Source organism: Coffea arabica, chromosome 11e, assembly GCF_036785885.1.
Source record: "Coffea arabica cultivar ET-39 chromosome 11e, Coffea Arabica ET-39 HiFi, whole genome shotgun sequence".
Lineage (NCBI taxonomy): Eukaryota > Viridiplantae > Streptophyta > Magnoliopsida > Gentianales > Rubiaceae > Coffea > Coffea arabica.
The window spans coordinates 28,062,685-28,089,234 of record NC_092331.1 but is presented as its reverse complement, the minus strand read 5'-3'; the positions used below and the strand labels follow the sequence as shown (position 1 = coordinate 28,089,234).

Here is a 26,550-nt window from a genome sequence, read left to right as displayed (position 1 = left end):
TTCAAACTTAGTCAAGTTTGAAACTGGGTCTGCCATTCCATCCCTTTTTTTACTGTCTTGCTATATATATATTGCTTGCTTCTTTTACTCACAAATTACTTGCGCTAGTCCATCAATTGTTTCTCTGTGAGGTCCTTTAGAAAAAGAAAGCAAGTTGAATAAGGTGACTCATATTTTGGCTAGTTTTTAAATTACCTAATTCACCCCCACTCTTAGATTGTCTTCGATCCTTACACATGTCATCAAATCAAGGTATAGGATGACGATACTTTACCGTTATAGCGTTAATCGCTCTACAATCAGTGCACATCCTGTGAGGACTCGTAAAAACTATTATTTTATGCCTAATTAATGGCTTAATAAACTATTTAATTGGATTTTTGCCACGAGGAATATTTTCTAGCCTTATTAGACCTAAATACATGGAAATATAACTTCGTTATATTTTTAAAGTGACTCGTTCTGAAAATTAATTTTCTGGAGTACGTTTAGTAAAAATAGTGAATAGTACTTGGAGATTTTATCCGCGTAGTAGCACAATAAGCTTGGAATATTGAAGACTTGTACTATGGTCCTAAAATAGGTAATCTTATGAATAAATACTCAAGTGATAGTTAGTAGTACAATCGTTATAAGAATTTCTCGGAAGTTTCGCGTTATATCGTTAAAATTGACGGTACGCGTTTTCACACGCGCGACTTTATTTGAGGGACTTTAGACCCTTATTTCGGGACAATTAAGAGTGAATAATATTTACATGAATATATATGCATTGGAGGTTTAGTGCATTAGTGAACCAAACGCGCGAGAAAATCGAGCCGTAATCGCACCAAACGGCCCCTAATGAGAGTTGACTTTTGGGTGAATTTCCACCACTTATTTCACCTTCTCTTGGAAGCTAAAGGAAATCAGATTTCTCTCCATCTTCTCTCTCCTCATAGCCGACCAAACACCCTCCTCTCTCTAACTCCATTGCTTCAAAATTTCTGCTTACTAATCTCACTCAAAACCACCCCAAATCATCTCCAAATTCAACCAAACTTGCACCACACCTAGCTTGACACTTGAGGAGCATTTTGAGCTGCAAACAAGGGCTGGAAATCACGGTTTTTCTGGGGTAATAGAGGGCCAAAAATTCTGCTGAACATCAACCCAAAGTAAGTGATGATCCACTCTTGGAAACTTGAAGTTTGGAAGCTATCTTACCTTGTTAAGTTCATGCATGCATTTGGTTAGCTTGATATGGATGTAAAATGTGATAGTGGGCTCTTTGTATTCCCACACTTGGGTTGTTGTTGCTGATTTGAGGATCAATGTTGGATTTAATGGTAGTTTAATGGTTATAATGATGAAATTATGGAGTGTTATTGTTGGGAACTCAAGTAGAGGTCATGACCAGAAATTGCCGAATCTGCCCCTGTTTTGTTCGACCATGATAAGGCCCATTTTTGGTGATTTATTGGCATGATCCTGATGTGTATATGTTATATTATGTGTGTAGAAATTTTCGTTGGAAAACATTAACGATTGGATGGGCAAATGAATTTATTCATGAACTAGGCATGCTGGAAAATTATTTTCGGGTAAAACTGTCCAGTGGTCGTATTTTGGCCATAACTCTGTCCTCGGGTGTCGAAATCAAGTGCCGTCAGTGGCATTTGAAACTAGACATTCCTAGCTTTAATTTGAGATAAAATGCACATTCTGATTCTTTGTGAGTGATCCGAACCAAACGTTTTAAGTTAGCTGTCCTGTCTCTCGGATTTGCTGGAATGGCTTGTTGAGGCAGCAACTTGAGGCTCAATTTTGAGCTGGTTGCTTGCCGAATTTCAGAACATTTCCTTCTGTGAACTTTTAGTCCCGTGAATGTATTTTCTAACTCCATAAACCATGCCTCATTCCGAGTTAAATTGATTGAGTTGTGACTAAAACAAGAGGACTGCCCTGTTTTGGAAAAACGTAGTATTTGGACTGATTTGGGGCAAAACTTGGGAATGATTTTATTAATTGAAGTTCTTGATGCTCATCACTTACCAAAGGTATCATGGATGTGTCTTAGACCTTTGTTTCACAAATGAACCATGTTCGGATAGTTTTCTTGGTTAAACGATTTGAAATTGTGAAATGAAAGTCACAAGGCAGATTGCCTTAGAATTTTTCCTGAACTTTGGTTGACTAATTAACTACCTTCCCGAGGGTATTTTTCCCTGAAATTTGATAGAGGAATACCTTACATATAGGAGTAAAATACTACCAATTTGGCACGAATTCAAGTTCGTTTCGATACCGAATTAAATTGCTAGTGTTGGAGGTTCAAAACTGGAAATTCTTCTTCAGTCTTGAATCTTCCTCAACTTTGAGCTACCGTATCTCGGTAGTCGAAACTCCGATTCTTGATCCGCTTGTTTTGTTATAAACCTCACTTGTAACACTAATTGAGCTGTAAATTTCAGAGGCCGGTTTGCAACATGTGAATCGTGCCGAATTTCCAAAGTTGGCCGAAATCCAACTTAATTCTGCCTTGTACGCCGAACCTGTACCTTCAAGCTCATTTTTGAATACCTTCCACTTAGATTCATGGAAAAGTGTCTTTTAAGAACTTTTAGTACTTTCTAAGAGGTTTCCAACGGTACCAAGTTTTATAATTTTGGACCTACTGAGTGCAAGATCTGATATTTCTAAATTTGACGCGCAAAGCTGAAATTTGCTGATTTCTTAGAAAATGAAAATTTGAAAACTTGTTACTCCTTCTTGATGATAATTGATCGCTTTAAACTTGATTTCATGAAGGAAATCAGTTTTTCTTGTGTTAATAAAACCTCACTTTTGAACCTTTATTTTGAGTGGCTAAGGTTCTTGGTTTGAGGTATTGACTAGTCCAAATAAGCGTAACTCCTTTCTTGATTAATACGTGATTGTGAGTGAAAAATACTTGTTAATTGCTTCAGGTGCTCAAGCGAGTCTTGAAAAGAATCCCGGAGGGGACAACTAAAGATTTTCTCGCTCAATTACTTTTGAATTGGTGAGTGTCAAGTGCCTGACTTGTCGTGTTTACTTGATTTACCTGCTTATATACGTGAATATCACTTGATGAGACGAGTGTGTACTTTATCGCACTCGCTCTCCTTTACTTGAACTTTACTTGTATTAACTTGGTTTTCAAAGTCGATTGAGTGAATCTCGTCGACTAAAATATACCCGTTTTCGTGTGCGTGTCGTGTTGCCATGCATGTCGTGTATGTCGTGCGTGTCTTGTTGTCGGGTGGAGTGAACCTCCTCGACTTATGGGGACGCCCAATTCTCTTAACCAATCTTACAACTCGAGCCGGCATGGGCTTGGTCGAGAAGTTTGATAAACCAAGAGAGTAACAAAACACAACTTGATCTTTTGAGATCTTGTTCGGCATACTCGTGGAGTATCGCCCTTTCCGTGCATGTTCAAAAATCAAAACTTGATCTCTTGAGATCTCGTGTGGCATACTCGACGAGTATCGCCTTTTTCGTGCGTGTTTGGTTTCGGATCCGAGAGGGTGGAATGTTGGTCGGAGGAAGTAATAAGTGAAGTTTCTACGGATAAAATACCCACCAGGATAACGGAGTGTCATCACGAGGGGGTATCGGATCGAGCCGTGGCGAAGCAAGAGGAAAATAGCTCCTGAGAGCTCCTATATCCTTGAATTGTTTCTGTTTATTTTTCTCGCTCGAATTGTAAATTACTTGAATATTGGGATTGTTATTTGGACAACGTGCTTGCATGTGTGTTTTCTTGGCCTCACGAGCGTTTCGCTCACCCCGTAGATTTGTTTTCCTTAACAGGAATGGATGGAGTGAAACTCGTTGGAACCCTTTGGATGTACTTTTGTATTAGGGTTTCAATTGTAATTGACTAGACATTTTGGCTATTGTATATATTTGGGAATTGATGTATCTTTTGGATCCTGACGTAAGAATTGGATAACGGATGTATTTTGAACACGTGGTACAAGACTTGGATATTCGTTTATGGAAGCGATTTTTCCTTATTAGACTGGTATAAATTGTTATATATTGTTAAGTTTGAATTGATTTGTCTCGAGTCCTGGCGAGAGCTAGGCAGGCGTTCCGCGGATACCCTTGGGTTCGCCCTTGGGAGAAGTGGGGGCGTCACACATCCTCCATCCCCCATCCTTCTTTGGTACAAGTAAGACAGGTGTCGCGCAAGGGCTTAAACTCACGCAAATCCAACCTTTGCCGAGTAGTTCTTCGGCTTGTTTTTGTTGCTCCTTGGTTTCCTCAAGATTGGTCCTATATGGTGCCTTATTGGGTAGTGAAGCTCCAGAAATGAAATCAATTTGATGTTGAATTTGTTATGACCCCACCTCCCACTAGGGCGTATCTTAGAGAGTAATGAACCACCTGTCCAACTCTCGTCAGAACTCACTCACTAACATTAATTTCAGAGATAACATTAACTCCAAAGTAAACAGGAAACTCCCCAATAAATATTACAAACCATCCAACTTTTCAAAATATTCATAGTTATGTGCACACAACTAAACAGATCGAAATACAAGTAGTTCAATCAATTCATTAAGTATAAATAGGATGACAATTATTTAAAATGGGGACTAAAACTTTCAAACTCACTATTCTTTGGATACCCAATCAACAACACTAAAATTTTTCAATATAACATTTACATGCTACAAATCGTCCAAAATATACAAACCAAAGTACATGCCAAAAGATAAGAACTTGAACAACTAGTACCATAATACAGGATCTGCCAAATACATGTTTAAGATTTCCTATTACAAACTAGTACTATTCTTGTCTCTCTCATCCCCGCACCCTGTTAAGGAAAAACAAATAAAAGGATGAGTTAGAAGCTCCGTGAGGTTCCAAGAAAACATGCAGTCAAATTGACAAGATATCAATAACATATATCGAAATCTTATAACTAAGATTGTAAACAGTTACAAACAGAGTCATTAATAGTTTATATATTCAAATAAGTAATTTAACACAAGTAAGAAAAGGATACGGTACTGATACGGTGGCTCCCGCCAGATTCTAAGTAGAGCACCCAAGATTCAAATATTGATACAGCTGATATGTTGCTCCTACGAGATTTCAAGCATAGCACTTAATCCCGTATAGTGTTTCACTTGCAGCCAGTTTTGCAATAGCATTTTCTAAATCCGTTGACACTCTGTTAACGTTTGAAATATAGTAACAAGTCCAATAGATCACCGCTTTACTTCAATCTCCAACACCGTTCAACTCCCTACCAGACCTAAACACTAAACAGTAATAGTGGTGATTTTACTCGAGCATACCAATTCCAGTGGATCATATCCAGTGGATTAACAGTAATCAGTGGAGAACTAGTATTTAGTGGAATAAACATATACAGTACCCATGGCTCACCAATCTCCTCAACCAAATCCTTGCTTGCTTGATTCGACCAACTAGCTAGTGGGGTTTAGCATCCCAAGCAGTGAATATAGTTGATGAGATAACATCTGTGACGCCCCCACTTCTCCTAAAGGCGAACCCAAGGGTATCGGCGGGACACCTGCCTAACTCTCGTCAGGACTCGATACCATTCTAGTTCAAACTTAAAAGTAAATAACCAATAACAAAAGTCGAATTGAAAAACAAAGTCGCTTCCGTACATAAGTATTCAATCTTACATCACAAGTATTCAAAATACATCAATTTTTCCAAAATTTACAACTTTCAAAAGTCGTCTAATTAAATACATTTAATACCCTAATCAAAAGACCATCAAGTCGGGTTCTCCACAATTCCTTCCATTCCAACCCCTGTTAAGGAAAACAAAGCTAATGGGATGAACTAATGCTCAGTGAGACCAAGAAAATCATGCAAGCACTTAATTCAAGTAGCAATAAACTCATATGAGAAATAAAGCTATAACATTCAAGTTATTCACAAAATAACACAAAATACATTTGATAAAGATACGGGAGCTCTCAGGAGCTAATTTCCAATTGCTTTGCCCAAATTCGATCCAATACCTTCACGTGGTGACACTCTGTCAACCATGTAGATATTTAATTCTATAGAACTTCACTTACTCTATTTATGGTTCTGAGTCGACATGAGAGGTACCTCCCACCCGAATCGGTGTGGTACATGCTACCACTCAAAGAAATAAGTGGTTCATGAGACATCGCTCCAATCGACTTATACTTTGATTATGATTCTGAGTCGACATGAGAGGTACCTCCCACCCGAATCGGTGTGGTACATACTACCGCCCAGAGAACCGATTATAGCACGTATGAGTGGCCGATGAGACATCGCTCCAATCGACTGAAAATAGTTTAGGATTCTGAGTCGACATGAGAGGTATCTCCTACCCGAATTGGTGTGATACATACTATCACTCAAGGAACCGATTACAATTGTTTATGGTACTCAGTCGACATGAGAGGTACCTTCCACCTGAATCGGTGTGGTACATGCTATCACTCAGAGAACCGATTATAGCACTGAGACGGTATGAGAGGCACCTCCCACCCAAATTGGTGTGGTACATGCATCCGCTCAGGGTTTACAAGTTAAACATGTTTATGAACAATTACTGATCATGCGTATTCATGTAACAAGTATCGCATAATTAAAAGAAAGAGAGGACGAGGGCGTCCCCACGAGTATACACATAAGTCGAGGAGGTTCACTCCACTCGACATCACAACACAAATATGGTTTGCAATAACAACATTTCACTTAATTCACATAACAATTCACTTCACACGATTCGAATATCAATTCACATAGCACAATTCAATTGTAGCATCACTTAAATGAGAACGAGCACGATAAAGTACATACTCGTCTCGACAAATTTACGTATTATGTATAACACTTGTACAATTCACATTTCAATCACATAACCATTTAACATGCACTTGATACTCACCAAATCAAAATAAGAGAGTAAGTGCAAAAGGCCTTTAGTAGTCGGCTCCAGAATTCTCTTCAAAATCCTCTTGAGCGCCTGAGCAAATAACAATTAAAAATCACTCTCACTCATTCACAAATTCCTTATCAAACAAAGAAGAACGCACACTTGCTTTACAATTCAAGTCAATGTCTTTATAAGAGTTTCACTTTATCGAAAGTCAAGATTCAAAAGTGAGGATTTTAAAGTTACTAAGGAAGCTCATATCCTCCATGAAATCGAGTTCAAAACGCTATATCAATATCAAGATAAGAAGTCAAGTTCCCAAAATTTCATTTTCTAAGAAATCGGCAAATTTTAGCTTTGCGCGTCAAACTTAGAAAAATCAGATCTTGCACTCATTAGGTCCAAAATTGAATAACTTAGTACCGTTGGAAACTAGATCCAAAGTACTAAAAGTCCCTAGGAGATACTTTTCCAAGATTCTAAATGGAAAGCATTCATTTTTCAGCTCAAAATTTCAGTTCCAAGAAAACAGGTTTGAACCAATCTTGTTTTTCAGCAAACTTTGGAAATTTGGCATAATTCACAGAAAGTGAGCTAACCTTTGAAATTGGTAACACAATATGAATTCCAAACAAGGTTTCAAACACGATAGACAGAACTAAATTTGGAGTCTTGAGTATCAAGATATAGCAGTTCAAAGTCGGTAAATTTTCACTACTAGAACAGTAATTTTCCATATTTAAAAAGCTATCTTTGTAGCATCATTTGGATATCCAAAGGTTGTTGAAATAACACCAAATTTGGTACATTTAAACTTCTATATGTGGACTACCCCTGAATCAAATTTCACTCAAAAACTTGCGTGGGAAGACAGTTAACAAATCGACTAAAATTCGTAAAATGTTTCAAGGCTAATCTGCCTTTTTGCTTTTATTTGTTTTCCAAAAAATTTGGACAATGAAATCAATCCAATTTCGATCCATTTTTGAAACCAAGGTCCTAGAAACCTTTAATAAATACTTGATGGTTGATTGACATCAAAATTTTTGAAATAAAACATCCCACAATAAAATAGACCAGCCAGCCAACAAGAAGAAAAAGCTTTCCAGTTTTCCAGCTTTATTGCACTTTGAAAATCAGACCATATCTCGCTCAATACAAGTTCAAATTAAGAATGATTGGTGGCGTTGAAAAATAGGTTCAAAACTCTACATTTCATCACAACAAGTCATTTTCAAAATCAGTTCACAAGTGAGAGAAAATAGAGCCACAAGATGTAGCTGCTACCTTTCTCTCGAACAGACCATCAGAACAAGACAACAAACTTTACTGAATCACTACGGCTCACTCAGTTCGAACTAGAGGGTGAATTTTATACCGTTGGAAAGCTACAAATATCTAGTTTCAAATGCCGCAAACAGAACTCAATTTCAACCTTTGTACAAAGAGTTATGTTTGATCAAAGGTACACTGTTTGGACAGACAGAACTCATTTCCAGATTTCTTCAAATTTCGAAATTTCAAGTTTTGCTCAACCAAATCAAATGATTTTTGGTAGAGCATTCTACACACAATATACCACATATATACATCAGTTTCACAGTCATTTGAGCATCAAAAAATTCAAAACATAGGCAAGGCAATAACAGGACAGATTCGGCCAGCATCCATGTGCAATTTTCCTTCGATCTTTCCTTCATTTCTCACCATAATCTTTTCATCTACACACATAACAATCATATTCAAGAAATTACACCTCAAACCCGCTACCTATAAGTCACCTCAAGACCTCTACCTAAAGATTAAAACAAGATAAAGTGGGTTCCTCAAGTCCTCTACCTAGTTTCATGCTTAGGGTTCAAACCCTTGCAAATCCACTACTAAACTTTGATTAAATGGAGAGATCTAAGGAGGATGAAGGTTACCTCTTTGAACCTAGATGAGATCAGAATTTTCCACCACCAAAGCTCCAAGAATCACCACAAGATGAAGCCTTTCACCAAGCTTAAGTGAATCTCCAAGTGATTTTGAGGTTGGATGCAAAGTTGGAGGTGAAATGGAGTAAGATTGGTGCAAGAATAAAGAAGCTTTTCTTCCTTTCTTTTATTTTCTTTCTTGGCCGGCTGAAAAAGTGAAGTGAGTGACGGTTTCTTGGCCTCCAATTTTGGGAAGAATTGTGTTGAACAAGCTAAGTTAAAGATGTGCAAAAGTCAACTAGAAACAGTGATCGCCCGCGGGTGTCGTACCACCGTTTTCTCTCTTGTTTGTTTCACTTGTGCACTAATCCTCAAATATAATTCCTTTAACACTATAATTATTCACCCTTAGTAGTCTAGTATTAATTTCTTAAATCTCCATTTAGCTGTTCCGGTTCGATTTACGCGAACTTCCGATTCATGCGCGATAAAGCGAAATTTAAAAGGAATTCATGTAACGATAATATAATTAACTAACTCTAGGGTAATTAATTATAAGAATGACTATTTTAGAAATAAAAACACGAGTCCTCAAATCTCCAAGACCATTGCACTCTTGGATCAAATATTATCTCGAAAAACGTGTACTTGTTATTCCTTACTAAACGAGCCTTCAAAAAATTAAATTTGCTAACGGGATGTTTTAAAAATGTAAGTGAGACATTGTTTCGTGTAAATGGATTTAAAATGATTGAAATAAATTATTCAGAGAAAACGAGTGAATAAATATTTAAATAGAGCCAGTAAAATAGAATTAAAGTAAGTAAAAATTCGAGTCCTCACATCCTCCCCTTCTTAAAAAGAATTTCGCTCTCGAAATTCAACACTTAGTATCTCGATTCCTAGGTTTTGAAACTTCATTTGCTGGTTTAGAAGCTCCCCTTGAATTGGCTTCATTTGCAAGAGGTAGATGTCACCTCTTGTCTCGGCCTTGAGTTGGTAGTATTACTCAAACACTTATCATCCCTTCTAGGCTGGAATTTTTGCTGGTTTGGGTGAAATTAGGAGTGTAATTTCTGGTTGCACCCTTTGTGAGGACCCGAATTTTTACTTATTCTAATTTTATTTTAATGGCTTAATTAATTATTTATTCACCCATTTTTTCGAATAATTTATTTCAACCATTTTAAATCCATTTACGCGAAACAATGTCTCGCTTACATTTTTAAAATGTTTTGTTAGAAAAATTTATTTTTCGGAGGCTCGTTCGGTAAGGAATAACGAGTACACGTTTTTCGAGATAAATTCAATCCGAGAGTGTATTAGTCTTGGAGAATTAAGAATGAATAATAATACACTAAGAAAAGTTAATTGAGGCATTAGTGGTGAATGAGTTAAAAAAATTTCGATTTATCGCGCGCGAATCGGAAGTTCACGTATATCAAGCCGGAACGGTTAAATGGAGATTTAAGAAACTAATACTAGACTACTAAGATTGGATAATCACCATATTAAAGGAACTGCATTGGAGGTTTAGTGTATAATTGAAACAAACCGAGAGAAAACGGCGGTACGAAACCCTCGCGCGATCACTAGTGAGAGTTGACTTTTTGCACACAACTTAAAGCTACCATTTCATTCCTTCTCTCCAAGTTCCCAAACAAATCATCATCTCTCTCTCCTCACTCCCTCATTTTTGGCCAGCAACTTCAAGGGAAGAAGGAAGAAAGGTCTCTACTCCATTTTTGCTCATTCTTGCTCCAAAACACTTCCAACTTTGCATCCAACCTCAAAATCACTTGGAGATTAACCTTGGCCTGGAGGAAAGCTTCATCTTGGCGGTTTTCTTGGGAGTTTTAGTGGTGAAATTTCTGGTTTCTTCAAGAGCTAAGAGGTAGCCTTCATCCACTTCAAATCTTTCCATTTTCTTGGCTTTAATGGGTTTCGATTTTGACTATGAAGCTTGTAGTTTCGATATTGTTGTTGTTATTTGGATTGAAAAGGTTGAAGTGGGCTCTATGAAATCCCACCTTGATGATATAGGACTGATATGATGATGATAAGTGTTGTTTGTGTTAATTATGTGATAAACAAGATGTGATTTGTTGGAAAAGTGAAAGGAAAACTAAAGGAATTGCATAGGAAGCTTAGCCGAAAATCTGCCCTGTTTTTCTCGAAGCTTTGGTTTGAAATTTTGATGCTCAAATGACCTTGAATCTGATGTAGATATTTTGTATAGGATGTGTGGAAAGTTTTCACTGAAAATCACTTGATTTAGTTGAGAAAAATTTGAGTTTTGGCAAGAACAATTCTGGAAAATCGCATAGCAGGGGTCCTCTGGCAGTAATTTTTGAACGAACATATCTCTCTGTACGGAGGTCAGAATTGAGTGGCATTCAAAACTAGGAATCCGTAGTTTTCTAACGGTGTAAAATGTACCCTCTGATTCCAATTGAGTGAGCCGTAGTAGTTCACCAAAGTTACATGTTCTGTTCTGCAGTGCTGTGCGAGTGACAGTGATAAGCTGCGGCTTGTCACTTGAATTCGAGCTAGCTATGAACTGATTTTCAAAACAACTTCTTCTGATGAAATGTAGCCTTTTGAATCTAGTTTCCAATGCCACCGACCATTCTCAATTTTAAGTTGTATCGAGTGAGATATGGTTCAATTTTCAAACTGCAGCAAAGCTGGAAATCTGGAAAATCCTTCTTTCTTGCTAGCCGATTGGTTTAATTTGATTTGGGACATGTTGTTTCGAAAATTTTGGTTTCAATCACCTACCAAATGTATAATAGATGTTTCTAGGACCTTGGTTTCACAAATGAATGAAAATGGGACTGATTTCATGGTGCAAAATGTTTTGAAAAGAAGGGAAAGCAAGAAGACATATTTGCTTTGAAACATTTTACAAACTTCAGTCGTTTTGTTAACTACTTTCCCATGTAAGTTTTTGAATGAAATATGATAGAGGAGTAGTCCTTATACGGAAGTTGAAGTGTACCAATTTTGGTGTTATTCTAAGACTGTTTTGATATACAAATAAGATCCCAAAGTTACCTTTCAAATCTGGAAAAATGGACCGAGCGCTCCTTGTTTTAAACCAACTTTGAGCTGCTATATCTTGGCGCTCAAAAGTCCGATTCTAGTTCCGTTTATTGTGTTTAAAACTTTGATTGGAACTCTAATAGTGTTGTGAATTTCAAAGGCTATTTCACTTTCTGTGAATTTTGCCGAATTTCCAAAATTTGCCAAAAACTAAGACTGAAACTGTCTTATAGGTTCAAGTCAGCCACTTTGGGCTAAAATTTGAATGTCTTCCGTTTATAATCTTGGAAAAATGTCTACTAGGAAATTTTAGTACTTCGAACAAAGATTCAAACGGTGTAAAATTTTCCATTTTTTGACAAGTCAAACTCCAGATTTGATTTTCCAAAGATTGTTGTGCAAAGCTGAAATTTACCGATTACTTAAAAAATGCAATTTCGGGAACTTGACTTCTTTTCTCGATATCGATTGAACGTTTTGAACTCGATTTCATGGAATATGCTAGTCTCTCTTTGGACTTTAAAACTATAGTATAGTCGTTGAATTCTACTACAATCAATCTCAACTTTCCGTGTAGTCATTGCAATCAAAAATCAATTCCACTCGCCTCTCCCACTCAAGGTATGCATCCGGATCAAATTTGCCTTGAAAAGGTGAAATTTTCATCTTAATTCCTTTGATTGAATCACCAACTAGTTTGGTGTGTCTCCTCGGTTTCCTTGGTACAATTTCATCAATCTCTATGTCTGCATTTGAATCACTAGACTCATTCATAGGTTGCTTCCCTCTAGATTTCTTAGAGGAATTCCTTGATGAATCCAAATGATCCATTTGTTCATGTATGGATTCGAACTCAAGGACGAACCTTCTTTGAACTTCTACCCACATCGCATCCATTTTTAGTGCAAGTTGGGAAATGGTAAGCTCATTTTCATTTGCCATGTTTAAACCTGTAAAACACAAACAAGTGAATGGAAAACACCTCTCTCATTCCCTCACGTGTTTCACTCACCCTCGTGTATCACTCAAGTACTTTTAAACACTCTAATGATCTCACCAATCACTTCTCAAGTCACTTGATTGCCTCTCTTGAAGAAGTCAGAATTTTCTCAAGAAGATTCAATCAAACTTTTCACCAAGTTTTCTCACAAGGTGGTGGCAATTTAAAGTTGGAAATTTGGAGTGAAATGGACTGAATTAATGACTCAAAATAACTACTAAGTACGCTAAAAAAAATTACCAGATTCCATCCGCACAAGGTGGCTCATATTTTGGAAACTTTGGACTTTGACTCATGACCCAAATTAGGAAACTAAGATTAGTTGGAACCCAAGACTGATTTGGACTCCTTTTGGGACCTATTAGACAATATTTATAGGCTGGAAAAGACTCAAAGACATGAATATAATTACTGGACAGATTACAAAAATCAATTAAGTAAGAAACAAAAATAGCAAAATTTTTGGAAGCCTAGAATTGTTCTACCCGATTGTACCTTGGCTGGATTTTTTTTTTGGGAGTTCAATTCACGTTGGTTCTTGGGTATATTTTGGAAGATAAGGCTGCTGATTTGGAGAGTTTTCACGTGTGCAAGGATTTAGCAAGTCCAAATTTGGTAGTTGAGTGTGACTAGGGTTTGTTCTCAATCCCAAGTCAACTTGGTTTCCCAAATCAGATTGCCTTCTTGTTTTCACTCCAAGATTGATCTGAACTCCTGTTTCTTTCTTTTCTTGCGTTCCTCCCATTTTTTTTCAAGCAACCAGTTCTTTTCTTCCTTTTTTTTTGCAATTTGGATCAAGCTCAAGGAACAAGAATCGACTTAAAGTTTTGCACAAGAAACAGCCGCAATTTAAGAACAAGAAATAGGAACTAGGGTTTGTTTTCAAGATTCAAGATTCGTGCACTTTTGATTCAAGAATTCAAGAAACCCTACTTGTCAACCCAAGAACTTGAAGATTTATTCAAGAAATTCCAGCAATTCACGAAGGTTATCAAGAACTTCAAGAATCCGATATACTTCCAAGAAACAAAGGTAAACAGCCACGGATGATTCAAGAAACACACAACCCCAGCATAATTGGTCAAGAAAACCCTAAGTAGAGCTTCGGATGTTCAAGAACAATAACGATCAGAATTTTTTTTTTACTCTATTCGATTTCAAGACTCAAGAACAAGATACCAAGACTCCAACAATATCAAGAAATATGACACAACTACAATTGGAAGTTCGGCCAACAAGAACAATGACACAAAAAACTATGAATAAGCAAAAAAAAAAAAAAACCCTAGCAATGGTCTTAGATGTAACATGGACAGATTGGATAAACTACTCAAGACATAATGTTATAAAGATTAAAACACAAGAAAACAAGACACAATTGGACGTTTGACACAAGAACAAAGAACGGACAGCAATTAATGATGGAAACAACAAGAACATTAAGGAAAAAACCTAAACGACCAACCAAATTTGAAAATAGAAAAATTTACTTCGGTACGAAAAGATATACTTGAATTCATCAACTAGCTCTAATACCAAGTTGATACGAACCTGCCTGAAGGTATGAACTCGTATTCCACCAACCCCTAGAGCTAGACAAAGAAATCAAGTTGAAGCGGAACCCTTGACCCTTCTAAACCATGAAATTATGAACCAAGATGAATTCTTAACCCACAACTTAATAATTTAGCGAACCAAAAGTGTTGGTAGAAGAATGCGACAACCAAAGTGTGTACTTGATTGATAAGTTTGGGTTGAATAACTCAAGAAAACTCTCAAGTATTCAAAAGAATCTCTCTTGGAAAAGAGAAAGTGAATAAACTCACAAAACTCTATAATTTTCTGATTAGTCTTGAACGCTTGGAAGGACTAGGCTATTTATAGCCTTACATGGACTCAAAACCCTAATGTACTTTGGAATCACTTATTTCCCTAAACTAGCAACTAGTAATTCAGCCACTTAAGGACAAAAACCTGGCCGAATTATTTAGCTACAATAAACGACTAAATTAGCAAAAAAAATTGAAGATTAAACCCTTGCTTAACTACACCAAATAAATGACCTATAACTTGTTAAACACTTAACTAACTATCTTGCTTGGAAATTCTTCATCTGTAGTCACTTGAAGTATAGTGTAGTTTATAGAATCTTCATTATCTATCCCCTCGATGGTCCTTAGATCATCCCCAACTCGATCTTGAATCGTGCAAACAAGAGCTTGAAGTGATTCTCTAAACTTTCTTGCACGAGCTCTTGTAATTGGTCCACTTGGAATTTGTGCAACTGGATCACTTGAATCACGATCAGCCTTGAACCCTTTGGACCTTTCATCAAATTGGATTTAACTAAATTTAATGAGTCTGAATTTCGATAAAAAAGATCCTATCTAGACCCTACCTATTGATATGCCTAATTATGTTAATTTAACACACTATATTGAGTTTTAAACTTGAGTAAAGTTATAGAACTTGCATGAGAAAAATCCAACATTTAATGTAGGGTTAAATGAATATTCTTCTATTTTTAATTGGGTTAAATACACTAAACCCCCCTAAACTTTATCTTTAGTTGGGTTTGCCCCCTTAAACTCATTAAATAAGCATTTTGCCACCTATTTGATATTTTAAGACAAAAGTGCTCTTACAATTTTATTTTTATTTATTCATTCCTTTATTTTTTTCTTTTCTATTATTTTCTTTTTTTAATTTTTTCTTTTATTATTTTCTTATGTCACTATTTTGATCACAGGAGAGAAGGGAGGAAATTAAAAATATATAGAAACGGACAAGTATAAAAAGTGCAAAAAAGGAGAAAAAAGAAATAAAATAATAATTAATACATAAAGGTTACTTTTCTCCTAAAACACAAAATAGGGAGGGGGGGAGTGCAACTAAGGAGGTTTAATGCTTTTAACCCTTTTTTAATCATAATTATCTTCATTTATGACATCGGATATCAGGTTGGATTTTTAGCATCCTCTTTTGTGTTTAGGGTTTTATCCAACCCATTACCATATGCCCCATTCAGGTTTCACTGGATGAAGTGGCATAAAGATAATATTCTTAGCCACATAGTAAAGCAGTTCAAACCTTTGAGGGCTTTTTGTCAATAGCCTAGCTCGAATTCGGCTCGAGAAAAAGTTCGATGAACCTAACCTTTCATTGAGTTATGCTAAATTTGAATTTAAATATTATGCCCAAATTAAAAGTGAGCTGAGATTGAGGCTTATTAGGTTCAAACCCGGTATAAGTCCGGCCCTTTAATCTGCATATGTCTAATACTTTATACTTATGAGTTCTGTGTCAAAATATATTAACATAAATAAGAAATATTAAATATACAAAATTATGTCAGAAGATTGATAAGGACAAATATTGGTACAAGCAAATTGAGAACCTTTATACATGTATTGACGGTTGATTATGTTTTATTCCATGCACTTTGAACTAATTAGATATATTATTGTTGGAAATATATATATTTTTTCATGAACTATTACTAGTTCATGTATAGTTTCAATGTTGTGGTCATGTGAATGTTAAATTAGTTTTGAAACTTAATAGTTATAGTAACTATAATAAGACAATTAAGGAGCAATAAGTGAATTTGGACTAAACTGGTCCTTCAAAGAAAAAAAAAAGACTAAACTTGAATTAGTTTCATGGCCTGAATATTTTATAAAAAAATTTTCCATTTATCTATTCGAAACTCATAGCCCAAAATTTAACTGTTACTAATTGTACAAGTCGAGTCTTGTTTGTTACTACATTTATCGCCTCCTCTTAAGTACCTCTGGGGCAGCTAAACAGTGAAAGGATAAGCGTAATTTGCGAGGCAGCGGATTGAAAAATGGCTTCAGCTACGTCTTTATATCCTTCCACTTCACTACTACCATTTTCTTCTTCTGATTCCTCTTCTTCATACTATGTCCCTAGGCCCTTATCAATATCAGCTAATTGGATTCCAATTTCCTGCTTACACGACTATAGTAATACCACTTACTTCAAACACTTAATCAGGAACCCGTTATTCAGCAATTCAAGAAACCCAAGGGTTACTTGCTGGGCTGCTGAGTACAAGTTCCCTGACCCCATTCCTGAGTTTGCTGAAGCTGTAAGTACAAAATGAACCATCCCTTCTAATTTTCAAACTGTACGAAGGCAAAAGCTTGAGGTTTTAGTGCTTCCCTTTTATTTGTTTTGTTGTTTGTCTGACTCTGTAACTTGTGATTTTTTTTTCTGTTTTTTGGGTGGGTTCAGGAAACAGAGAAGTTCAGGGCCCATCTTCTCAATAAACTCTCAAAGAAAGATATTTTTGGAGATTCAGTCCAAGAAGTTGTTGGAATTTGCACCGAGGTACTTCCATTTGACCTTAGGCAATATGTGGTGTTTGGTTTCTTCGCAAGAAAACTCCCGTCGTTCTGGATTTCATGCAAAATCATAAGAAACAAAAGTTTCTAACTTTGCCCGTAGAAATCTGATTTTAATAAGCATGAAGATGATTATTGTATCTCTTATTTGCTTTTGTATTATTGTTCTTTCTTTAAATAATATGATGTGTCTGATCCAAAAAAAAAAAAAAATTCGTTGCTCTAGGTTTATCTTTGTTTATGAATTGAAATTTGCTGGTTATTGGTTCAGAATTATGGATGACCTCTCGCATTTTATAATATTGGACAGAGGTTCTGCTCCATTTGAGGTGTAATTCGTGTGTGATAGTTATGTTAGATGATGGGCGATTGAGTATAAATGAGAGATATTGAAATGAAGGCACTCACTCATGTATCCAGAATGTATGCTTTGGAAGGGAAACTTGACTGACGAAAATGTAGCCATAGGATTATGTAGTTATATGAGCATGAAAAGTATTGTTCCAGTAGCATTGTGCCTGCACAATCGTGTCAAAACATGATTAGATAAAGAGTGGATTGCAACCATGTGTACATTGTCTAGTGTACACTTTTCGGATTGCAGTTGGCTATCCTCAGACTAGAACATTAGTGCTTAATTTCATTTTATTGTCTGTATTTAATTGTCATCCAAGAAGTGACATATAGGATATCAATATTTGGTTGGTTTCCTATTGAAGGGTTAGCATGGTGATGTGAGGACATAATTGGACACTAAACTAGCTAGATGATGAGGAGAATTTGTTGCTCAGTAATATATTCACCCATAAAAGTTGCATGACAGATGACATCCTTTTAAATCTATGGGAGATAGACAGGCAGATAATGCACATACATTTGATCAGGGCTCTTTTCTGAATAGAAGGAAATTGCCAGAATTGCCTGTTGCATCATCCCACTTGCAGTCATCTGGTGGCTGATTTTGTGGCATAAGGAATTATATGGGCTTAGCTGCAAGCTTAGAAAATAAAACCCAGTAGTTTGAAGTAAGCTTTCAGTGTCCAACAAAATCCGTGATTTGCCATTTGCTTGTGATCTGTGGTTGTTTGCTCACATTATTGGGAGCTGTGTTCGTGGCATAAAGAACAATATGGGCTTAGCTGCAAGCTTTCAAAATAACACCCAGTAGTTTGAAGTAAACTTTCAGTGTCCAACAAAGCCCATGATTTGCCATTTGCTTGTGATCTGTGGTTGGTTGCTCACGTTATTGGAAGCTGTAAGAATGAAGATTGTTGGAGATACTATTTGGATACCATTCCCATGCAAAACAACATCTTACTAGATATGTCTTCCCAAAGGACTCCAAAACCTTGTAGATTTCCTGGTGCGAGTTTTATTCTATGCAAGGACCTATTTTCTTTTGGAGACATGAACAGTTATATAATTCCTTTCCTTGCGAATTGCTAAAGAATTATGTAGGACAGAGTCAGGTAGCAAGACAATTACATCTCTAAAATAACATCGTAATGATGATCTGCTGGATCCATCTTCTAGAATCCTTGACTGATCTTTTGCTTGATATACTAGATTTCCAAAGTGTCTTCTTTGATTACTTAAGATAAATATCTCTGTTCTGAGTGTCATTTCCTTGTGCATATCTTACAGGTTTCTACATTTTGTTCGATCGAATATCAACGTTTATGAAGTTGATTTCTTCTTCTTCTTCTCATTAGTTGGGCTAGGTCATGTGTGCTTTATGGTATTATCTTGGTGTTTTGTCTTGTAAGAAAACAAAGAATGCAGATGCTGGATATACTACCTAACTATCATATTTGAACAGATTCTCAGTACATTCTTGCACACCGAATATGGAGGTCCTGGAACTCTATTGGTCATTCCTTTTATGGACATGGCTGATACTCTAAATGAGAGAGGTTTACCGGGAGGTCCACAAGCTGCACGAGCAGCAGTGAAATGGGCTCAGAATCATGTTGACAAGGATTGGAAAGAGTGGACTAGCAAGAATAGCAGGTGATAGAAGTACCTCGCATCAATTCCTGTCCTCTGTTAGCTATTTCCCAATTTATCTAGGAATGTGTGAAAAGATTGCAACTGGTTTCTAAACTCTATTGGGGTGAAGAAGGATTGGAGTTTCCCGCATCTTTGTGAGACATGTCATCCTAGTCATGATGGGATTGAATTTTGCCAAGAGTTGTATGAGAGGAATGTGCTTTTGGAGTGAGCATTCTGATAGGATTTAGAAGCAGATTTCACAAAAAACTACTGAAAAGACATGGTAGAGAACTGTATGAGCATAAACTTTTGTATCTTTTGTAGTTTTTGTCAATCAATATTGTGAAATTATTCATCCTTGTTACCTCTTATATACAACTTGTCATGTAATTAATAAACTGCAATACTTCTAACAGGAAGTTATCATGAATGACTACTAAAACATGTAAGTTAACAAGAACACCAATTATGTCCTTGGTGATAACTTAGCTTTTAAGTGCCTGGCAGGATTCCCAGTAGCCTCCTGGGATGTAATGTCTGCCGGAGGCAGTATCAGTCTGTTTAACCTCTGCAACCAAAGTGGATCAGAAGTGTCCGTGCTTAAGCTGTCAATGAACCCAGAGCTCAGTTCAATTTGTATTCTTTCACATCAGCTTGCCCAAACCCCAAGTGCTTGCATCCTTGAGGCATTAATACTCGTCTGTTAACCTGCTGCAGCCCAAGTTTTTTGCTGAAAAGGTAAGAGTAACCCAAGCAAGGTCATTTGATTTGAAATGAGACCTATAAACCTCGACTCCTGACCAACTGGCTGCAGTTCAATTTGTACTTTTTCACCCATCAGCCTACATAAACCCCAAGTGCTTACCTCCTCAAGGCATTAATACTTGTGTCTGTTAAACCTGCTGCTCAGACACTATGCTCAGCACCTTCTATTGATTATGTTACCTATAGTAAGGAAGCAAGTAAAGGAACCTACAAACTTGATGATCAACAAGTTTCCTAATATCTCTTCAGCTGCTTCAAAACGATTGCATTCCTCCAGACGAATGCCACTTTTCTGGTCTTCTTTCAAGATTTGACCGTCTGCATCTAATAAAAAAGACCTACCTAAGATTGATCAACTCGTTTTGGTGTAAATGGTCAGAGCAACATCAGCAAGTGAAAATGGTTACTCAATTTAACCAAGTACAAAATGTGCCGTCTGGCAAATTTGTCCAACGAAAAGAAATGAAAACAAGGAAAAACAAAAAGAAAAACAGAAGTGGGATGAGTAATTCAAAGTTGGAATGGTAAATAAAATAACCCCGATAGTGGCATATAATCAAATAGTATTTACCCTTTCTTCCTTTTGTACACTTTAACCATAAAAGGTGCCAAGATTAATAAAGTTATTTCTAAGTTATACTTTTGGTAACAAGCTCACAAATATAATTGGTAAAAGTTGAATAGTAACCACTTCGAGCGTGGGTACTTAAAGTGGAGTAATAAAGAAGGCACAGAATTCCAGTAAGCTGCCCTAGAAACATGTTAAATTAAAAAAGATTAAGCAAAGTAGCAATCTACTATAGACATCTTTTCCATTTTGTTCCCCTAGAAAGACAATTGCTCTATTGTCTTGATCGCTTTATATAGAACAAAATAAAGTAAAGCTACTTGAGATTATTATGTACTTGTAATCTATTCAGGCGAGACCTACCTATGACATAGAAAATTGAGAAGGCTCCAAACTAAAAAAACAATACAAAAAAACTTCCAAAAGCTTAGCTCGAAAGTATAGGGAATTGTTCACTCTTCTAAGGCATTAACAATTTTCATAGCAAGCCTTGAATCATCTTCATCTTCACTTTCCTTAAGACGTTCTCATTCCAATAGATTAGATTATTTGTATGAAGTTTCAGTTGGGCCTGAACGAATAAATCCAACATCTCTTCCACTTATCAATCCATATTCTACTTTTCTAGAAGCATCTCTTTCACCTATTCGAACTATAAAATCCCTCATAAAGTCTCAGCCTAAGTAAGTTAAAGAATACATTCAATCTTCTAGATTAGACCAGCACCATATTCCAGCAACCCAAAAGGAGCAGTTTATAACCTTGTACATACCTCTAGAATTTCCAAAACAATGGAAACAACAAGATTTTACAAATATCCATTTTGGATCAATGCGTCTCTCCTTATCTTTTCATGGATGAAAAGGTCTTTCAGTAGTAGCTAGAATTGCTTTGCTGGACACTCGATTCGTGGAATATCAACACGCTTGCATTGCTACAATTGAAACAACTCTAAATGCTGGCACAGTTGTTGTTACTCTTTTCCCTAATTTTAATATGTGTCTATCTAATCCTCATCTTTTAGATTCATTAAAAGTACAGGTTCAGATACATGGAGTTGAATAAATCTTAGATGCTATAGCTACTACCATTCACTATCAGATGGTCCAAAACTATACTTTAGATTTAACGCTTCCAGGAGGTGAAGAAGGTCTTTTAAACCATGTGGATGAAAAGCATTCAGCAACATGTGCACATGTTCCAAACAAATATCTAGAGCTGAACTGGTGCAACTTCTTCCTGAGGCATGGGTGACAGATTATGAGAGATTACACCAAGCTGCAAATCAGCCAATTGAGTCAACTGACTCAAAAATTTCTACTCTTTCAGATGGAACTATTTTTATTAAGTTTAATCATTCTAATCTTAAACCCAGTTCTTCTAAATCTTTGCCTACTATCTCTATGATGCAGGTTCCTGTACAGCATCCGTCCTAGTTATTTGCCCAACTTGGAGATTATGATAGGCAAAATACTCTCCAAGATATTATTTATTAATTTGATAAGTAGGGAGAACCAGTTTATTATTTTTAGGATCCTTTTAATGGACACATATATTTTGATATATGTTCTTGTGAAAATTGTTGGAATACATGGGATGATGATGATGATATTCGCCGCAAGTGATCAAAATCTAAGAAAAAAGACAAATGCTTAGATTGTTAACCCCAGCCAGATGAAGATAATGATCCAAGAATGTAGTCTTTAAGAAGCACTTTTGATGGAATTCAAATTCCAAACTCATGGAAGATTAGACAAGATCCTATTCCCAAACCAAAGCTATGTCCATATTATAAGAAATGTTTAAAAATCCTTGCAAAAGAAAAAAATCCAGCCTTCAGCCTCTTTATGTCAGCCTTCAACTCCACAACCCATACCTCAAATATGTATGTTGTAGCCTTTAGATTTTCCTCCCTTAGAACCATTCACAAAGGATCATGCTAGGCATTCTGCCAAGATAAGAAATTCTTCTCCGACTATTTTGCCAATAGGAGAAACAAATCCAGCCAATAAATCTGAAGAAGTCCTAAATTGGCCATCGGAACACTCCTTAGCCCAAAACAAGGTCTTAACTTCGATGAAGCAAAGTGTGGGAGAAGTACAATCTAAGATTGATCGTGTTGAGACAAAAATTGATACAACCAATACCCAAGTGTCTCACATGATTCAAGTTTTAGAAAAATAAGACTTGAAGAACTCAAACTCAAGTACCCTGAACAAGACGTTTCAACTTTTCATTTCAAAGAACAGCAAGAAAAGGAGTCCAATTTCTTACAAAGTCAAAAGGAGTTTTCACTACCCCACTAGAAATAACCTCTTTCTTCAATTTCCACTGCCTCTTTTTATGCACAACCCCTTCATCCTATTCCTTTACCGTCATCCTCATATTTTGGAACCCTTCCTCTTTACCAACCTACTACCCTTTTCTCTAGTTCAAATCCAACTCCCAAGCCTGATTTTGATATTGTCAAATGGTGTTCACAACGAAGGGCAAAGAAAAAAGAAGAAGAAAATAAAAGGAAGAAAGAAAAGGTGAAATTAAAAGAAAAAAATGAGAAGGCTAGTGATGCACTCATGATTTCTTCTAATCCTTTAACTTCTTTTTTGTAGGATGCTCATGAACAAGGTATTCTTCAAGTCTTAACTATTCAGATTACTTTTGATCAATCTGAACAATCATCAAAACAAAGTTCTTTTGATGAATCAGAAGAATCTGACTCTTTATCACAGGAATCCATTGAGACAGTCCCAAATATTCACATGGCAAGAGAAACAGAAGAAGCTGTAGAGGAACCAGAAGAAGAAGAAATAGGAGAATCATCACAGTCCACAGCAAGAAAATCCACCACCCATGGAGGAACACATATCTTTACCATTGATGATTTTCCTCCATCCAAATGGGCTAGGCGATTCCAAGAATTTCAAGCCTGGATGACTACCAAGAATCTCTCAGAAGATAATCATTTTGAAATACTCTTTGAATTTACTGCAAGACACACTAGTGTTTTAAAAGATTGGTGGAAAACTCTTGGAGAACCGGATAAACTTCATTTTCTCACTCGCCAAGAATTTTCAGAAAATATAGAATTACTTCATAGGGTGTTTCTTGGAGATGTGATTACAGACAAGGAAGCCAAGCATAAAGAATTTTTCCAGATGAAATATTATTCATACAATCGAAAAGATCTTGATAAACATTTTGAAAAACTGATACAATTATTCTTTACTCTTGGGGTGGAAGTTAGCCTTAAACAAACATTTTTTAGTTCACTTCCTAAATCTTTGTCTGAAGCAGCAGAAATTTGTATTCATAACAAATTTGGTTCAATTTTGACTCTTTCTATAGGGCAAATAAAACAAGTAGTATTCCTTGCCTTGGAAGATCTTTGTCACAAAAGGAAGATTGCTCGAGAGAATCTCAATGGAGATGCTTGTCTTGATAAGGCTTGTAAAAGACCCAATTTGGAAGTATGGGGAAAATGCAACACATGCTAACCCCTGAAATCCAAATTTAGGAGATTCAAGAAATTTCGAACAACTTCTTTTGACAAAGGCCTCCTCAAAATCAAAATGGAGATATTTCAAGAAAAAGAGGAGAACAAGGTAAAAGACTGATAGATGCTTTATTTGCCACAAAAAAGGACATTATGGAAAAAATTGTCCTCAAAATAAAAAAGGTGAGATGCAAGAGAAACTAAAAGTCTATATTTCTAATGATCTAGAGTCCATATTTTCTAAAAATGATGAAACTCTTTTGACTTTACAGGTACCTCATAAGGAACTGCCAACAAGTTTCCAAATTTCACCTACAGAGCCTTAGCCTACACCTGAACAAAATGTAATTGTCCCTGCAAAAGCTCATCCTCAAACATTGGTTCACATTTTGCCTTCTAAATATGATAAACCAGTTCCAGTAATTGCATTTTTTGATACAGGTGCAGGAATGTCAATGATGAACCAAGTGATTCTTTTGGATGACTATTGGACAAAGATGGTCCACCAATTCAAGGCCGCAAATTGAGAAATCTTTGAGACTCAATTCATAACAAAACAGCCCATGACTATCTAGCTTGCCCCTGATTGTAAAATCCAAATGCAAATCATTGGAGTTGATTTTATTGGTAAGGATATTATCATTGGCTTTGATATTTATAAATTAAAGAAGTTCAATATCCTTCTAGATGGGATTCGATCCAAAAAATTCTTTAAACCCTTCATTGATCTTCCCAAAATCTACCTCCAAACTACCCAAAATCAAATTGAAACTTTTCAAGCTCACATTATTCATCAATCATGTGCTCAAGATCACAATGACTTTCTGATCAAATGTACCAAACCTCTTTGGAAAGACCCAGATTTCTTCATTAGACTTCTCTTCAAGAAAAATGAAGACATCAACCCAACAAAAGCAAGTCATCCTGGAATGAGCCCTGATCATTCTCAATTGGCTAAGAAAGAATGTCAAGAACTCTTGAAGTTTACTTTCATTGAAAATTCTGATTCTCAGTGGGCATGTCAGGCATTTTATGTAAATAAAAAGTCTGAACAAGTCCGAGAGAAAATGAAATTAGTGATAAATTATTAGCCTTTAAATTTTTTCCTCCAAGATGACAAGTTTGCTATCCCAAACAGATTAACTTTGTTTTCTCAACTAGTTCATGCCAAATGGCTCTCAAAGTTTGACGTCAAATCTGTATTTTGGCAACTAGGAATCTATCTTGAAGATAGACCTAAAACAGGGTTTTGTATTCCTAATCACCATTATCAATGGAAGGTCATGCCATTTGGCTTAAAAACTGCCCCATCATTATTCTTAAAAGCCATGATCTGTATTTTCCAACCCATTCTTCATTCAGCCCTGATTTACATTGATGATATTTTGTTGTTTAGCCCAACTTTTGAAGAACATATCAAACTCTTGTATCAATTTTCTGAATTAGTACAAGAGTATGGTATCATGCTTTCTGAGAAGAAAATTATTTTAGCTCAAAATCAAATCACTTTCTTTGGAATGGAGTGGTTCTTTTAGCCCTGAACAAGACCTTGGACCACCCATCCTTAACTTCCCAAACAACAACTTGTCAAAGACCCAAATTCAGCAATTTTTGGGGATTGCAAATTATGTCCGAGATTTTATCCCCAAAGTATCCCAGATCATTAACACACTCACCAAAATGCTGAAAAAGAGACCACCATTGTAGGGAAACTCATGTGTTAGAAAATTGAAAGAAGTCCTATAGAAATTTCCTACCCTTCATATTCCAAGTACTGGCAAAAGAATTCTTCAAATAGATGCAATGATAAATACTAGGCAGCGTATTACTGGAAGAAATTGATGGCATAAGGAAAATACGTGGTTTTGCAAGCGGCAAGTTCAAAGAAGTAGAGCAACATTAGCATTCCTCATTCAAGGAAACACTTGCTATCAAAAATGCAATTAAAAAGTTTTCTTTGTATCGCATTTCTCATAATTTCCTTCTGAATCTCAACATTTAAACCCTAGACAAAACGCTTTGTCCTTCTTTGCTCAGTCACAATTAGCTCGGGAGCGAATTTAGACAACCTAGTGAACTGGCTCTCATATTCGACAACAGTCTGAGCTCCCTGGCGAAGCCTAATGAACTCATCTTCTTTCTTTTCTTGAATTAGGGGTGGGAAATACTTCGCGTTGAACTCTAGTATGAAGTTCGCCCACGTCCTCGGTGTTTGTGCTCTTTCCCATTTCAATCGTATTACACTCCACCAAGAACGGGCTGCTCCTTCCAGTTGGAAGACAGCAAATGTCACCTGTCTCTCCTCAGTATAGTGCAACACCACAAAAATATCAATCATCTTCTCTAGCCACCGCTCGGCCACATCAAGGTTTGGTCCTCCAAGGAATTTCGGTGGGGAGAACTTCTGAAATCGTTCGAGGGCCCTATCCTCCCCCTCTATATGGTTACCAGAGTTTCCAGATTGAGGAATAGGGTTTTGACCCTG

At 36.4% G+C, this 26,550-nt stretch overlaps 2 protein-coding genes across 2 annotated transcripts; both read left to right on the top strand.

The window, feature by feature from the left end:
• The first annotated feature begins 16,659 nt into the window (after positions 1–16,659).
• LOC113717946 (protein PLASTID REDOX INSENSITIVE 2, chloroplastic) lies at positions 16,660–19,596 on the top strand. The gene is made up of 3 exons (XM_027242794.2): positions 16,660–16,991; positions 17,138–17,233; positions 19,067–19,596. The coding sequence occupies exons 1-3, from the start codon at positions 16,728–16,730 to the stop codon at positions 19,259–19,261; spliced, it is 555 nt and encodes a 184-aa protein (XP_027098595.1). The 5' UTR covers positions 16,660–16,727; the 3' UTR covers positions 19,262–19,596.
• A 2,694-nt stretch (positions 19,597–22,290) lies between these two features.
• On the top strand, positions 22,291–24,702 carry LOC140021437 (uncharacterized). The gene is made up of 5 exons (XM_072072201.1): positions 22,291–23,103; positions 23,182–23,197; positions 23,302–24,248; positions 24,338–24,409; positions 24,507–24,702. The coding sequence occupies exons 1-3, from the start codon at positions 22,916–22,918 to the stop codon at positions 24,064–24,066; spliced, it is 969 nt and encodes a 322-aa protein (XP_071928302.1). The 5' UTR covers positions 22,291–22,915; the 3' UTR covers positions 24,067–24,248; positions 24,338–24,409; positions 24,507–24,702.
• Positions 24,703–26,550: the final 1,848 nt, after the last annotated feature.

What these genes read in the sequence shown, in the direction of transcription:
- LOC113717946 (XM_027242794.2), top strand. Translation starts at nt 16,728, where the DNA reads ATGGCTTCAGCTACGTCTTTATATCCTTCCACTTCACTACTACCATTT. An exon ending in TTCCTGAGTTTGCTGAAGCT is followed by an intron (nt 16,992 to 17,137) that starts GTAAGTACAAAA and finishes GGGTGGGTTCAG; the next exon opens with GAAACAGAGAAGTTCAGGGC. An exon ending in TTGTTGGAATTTGCACCGAG is followed by an intron (nt 17,234 to 19,066) that starts GTACTTCCATTT and finishes ATATTTGAACAG; the next exon opens with ATTCTCAGTACATTCTTGCA.
- LOC140021437 (XM_072072201.1), top strand. Translation starts at nt 22,916, where the DNA reads ATGCACAACCCCTTCATCCTATTCCTTTACCGTCATCCTCATATTTTG.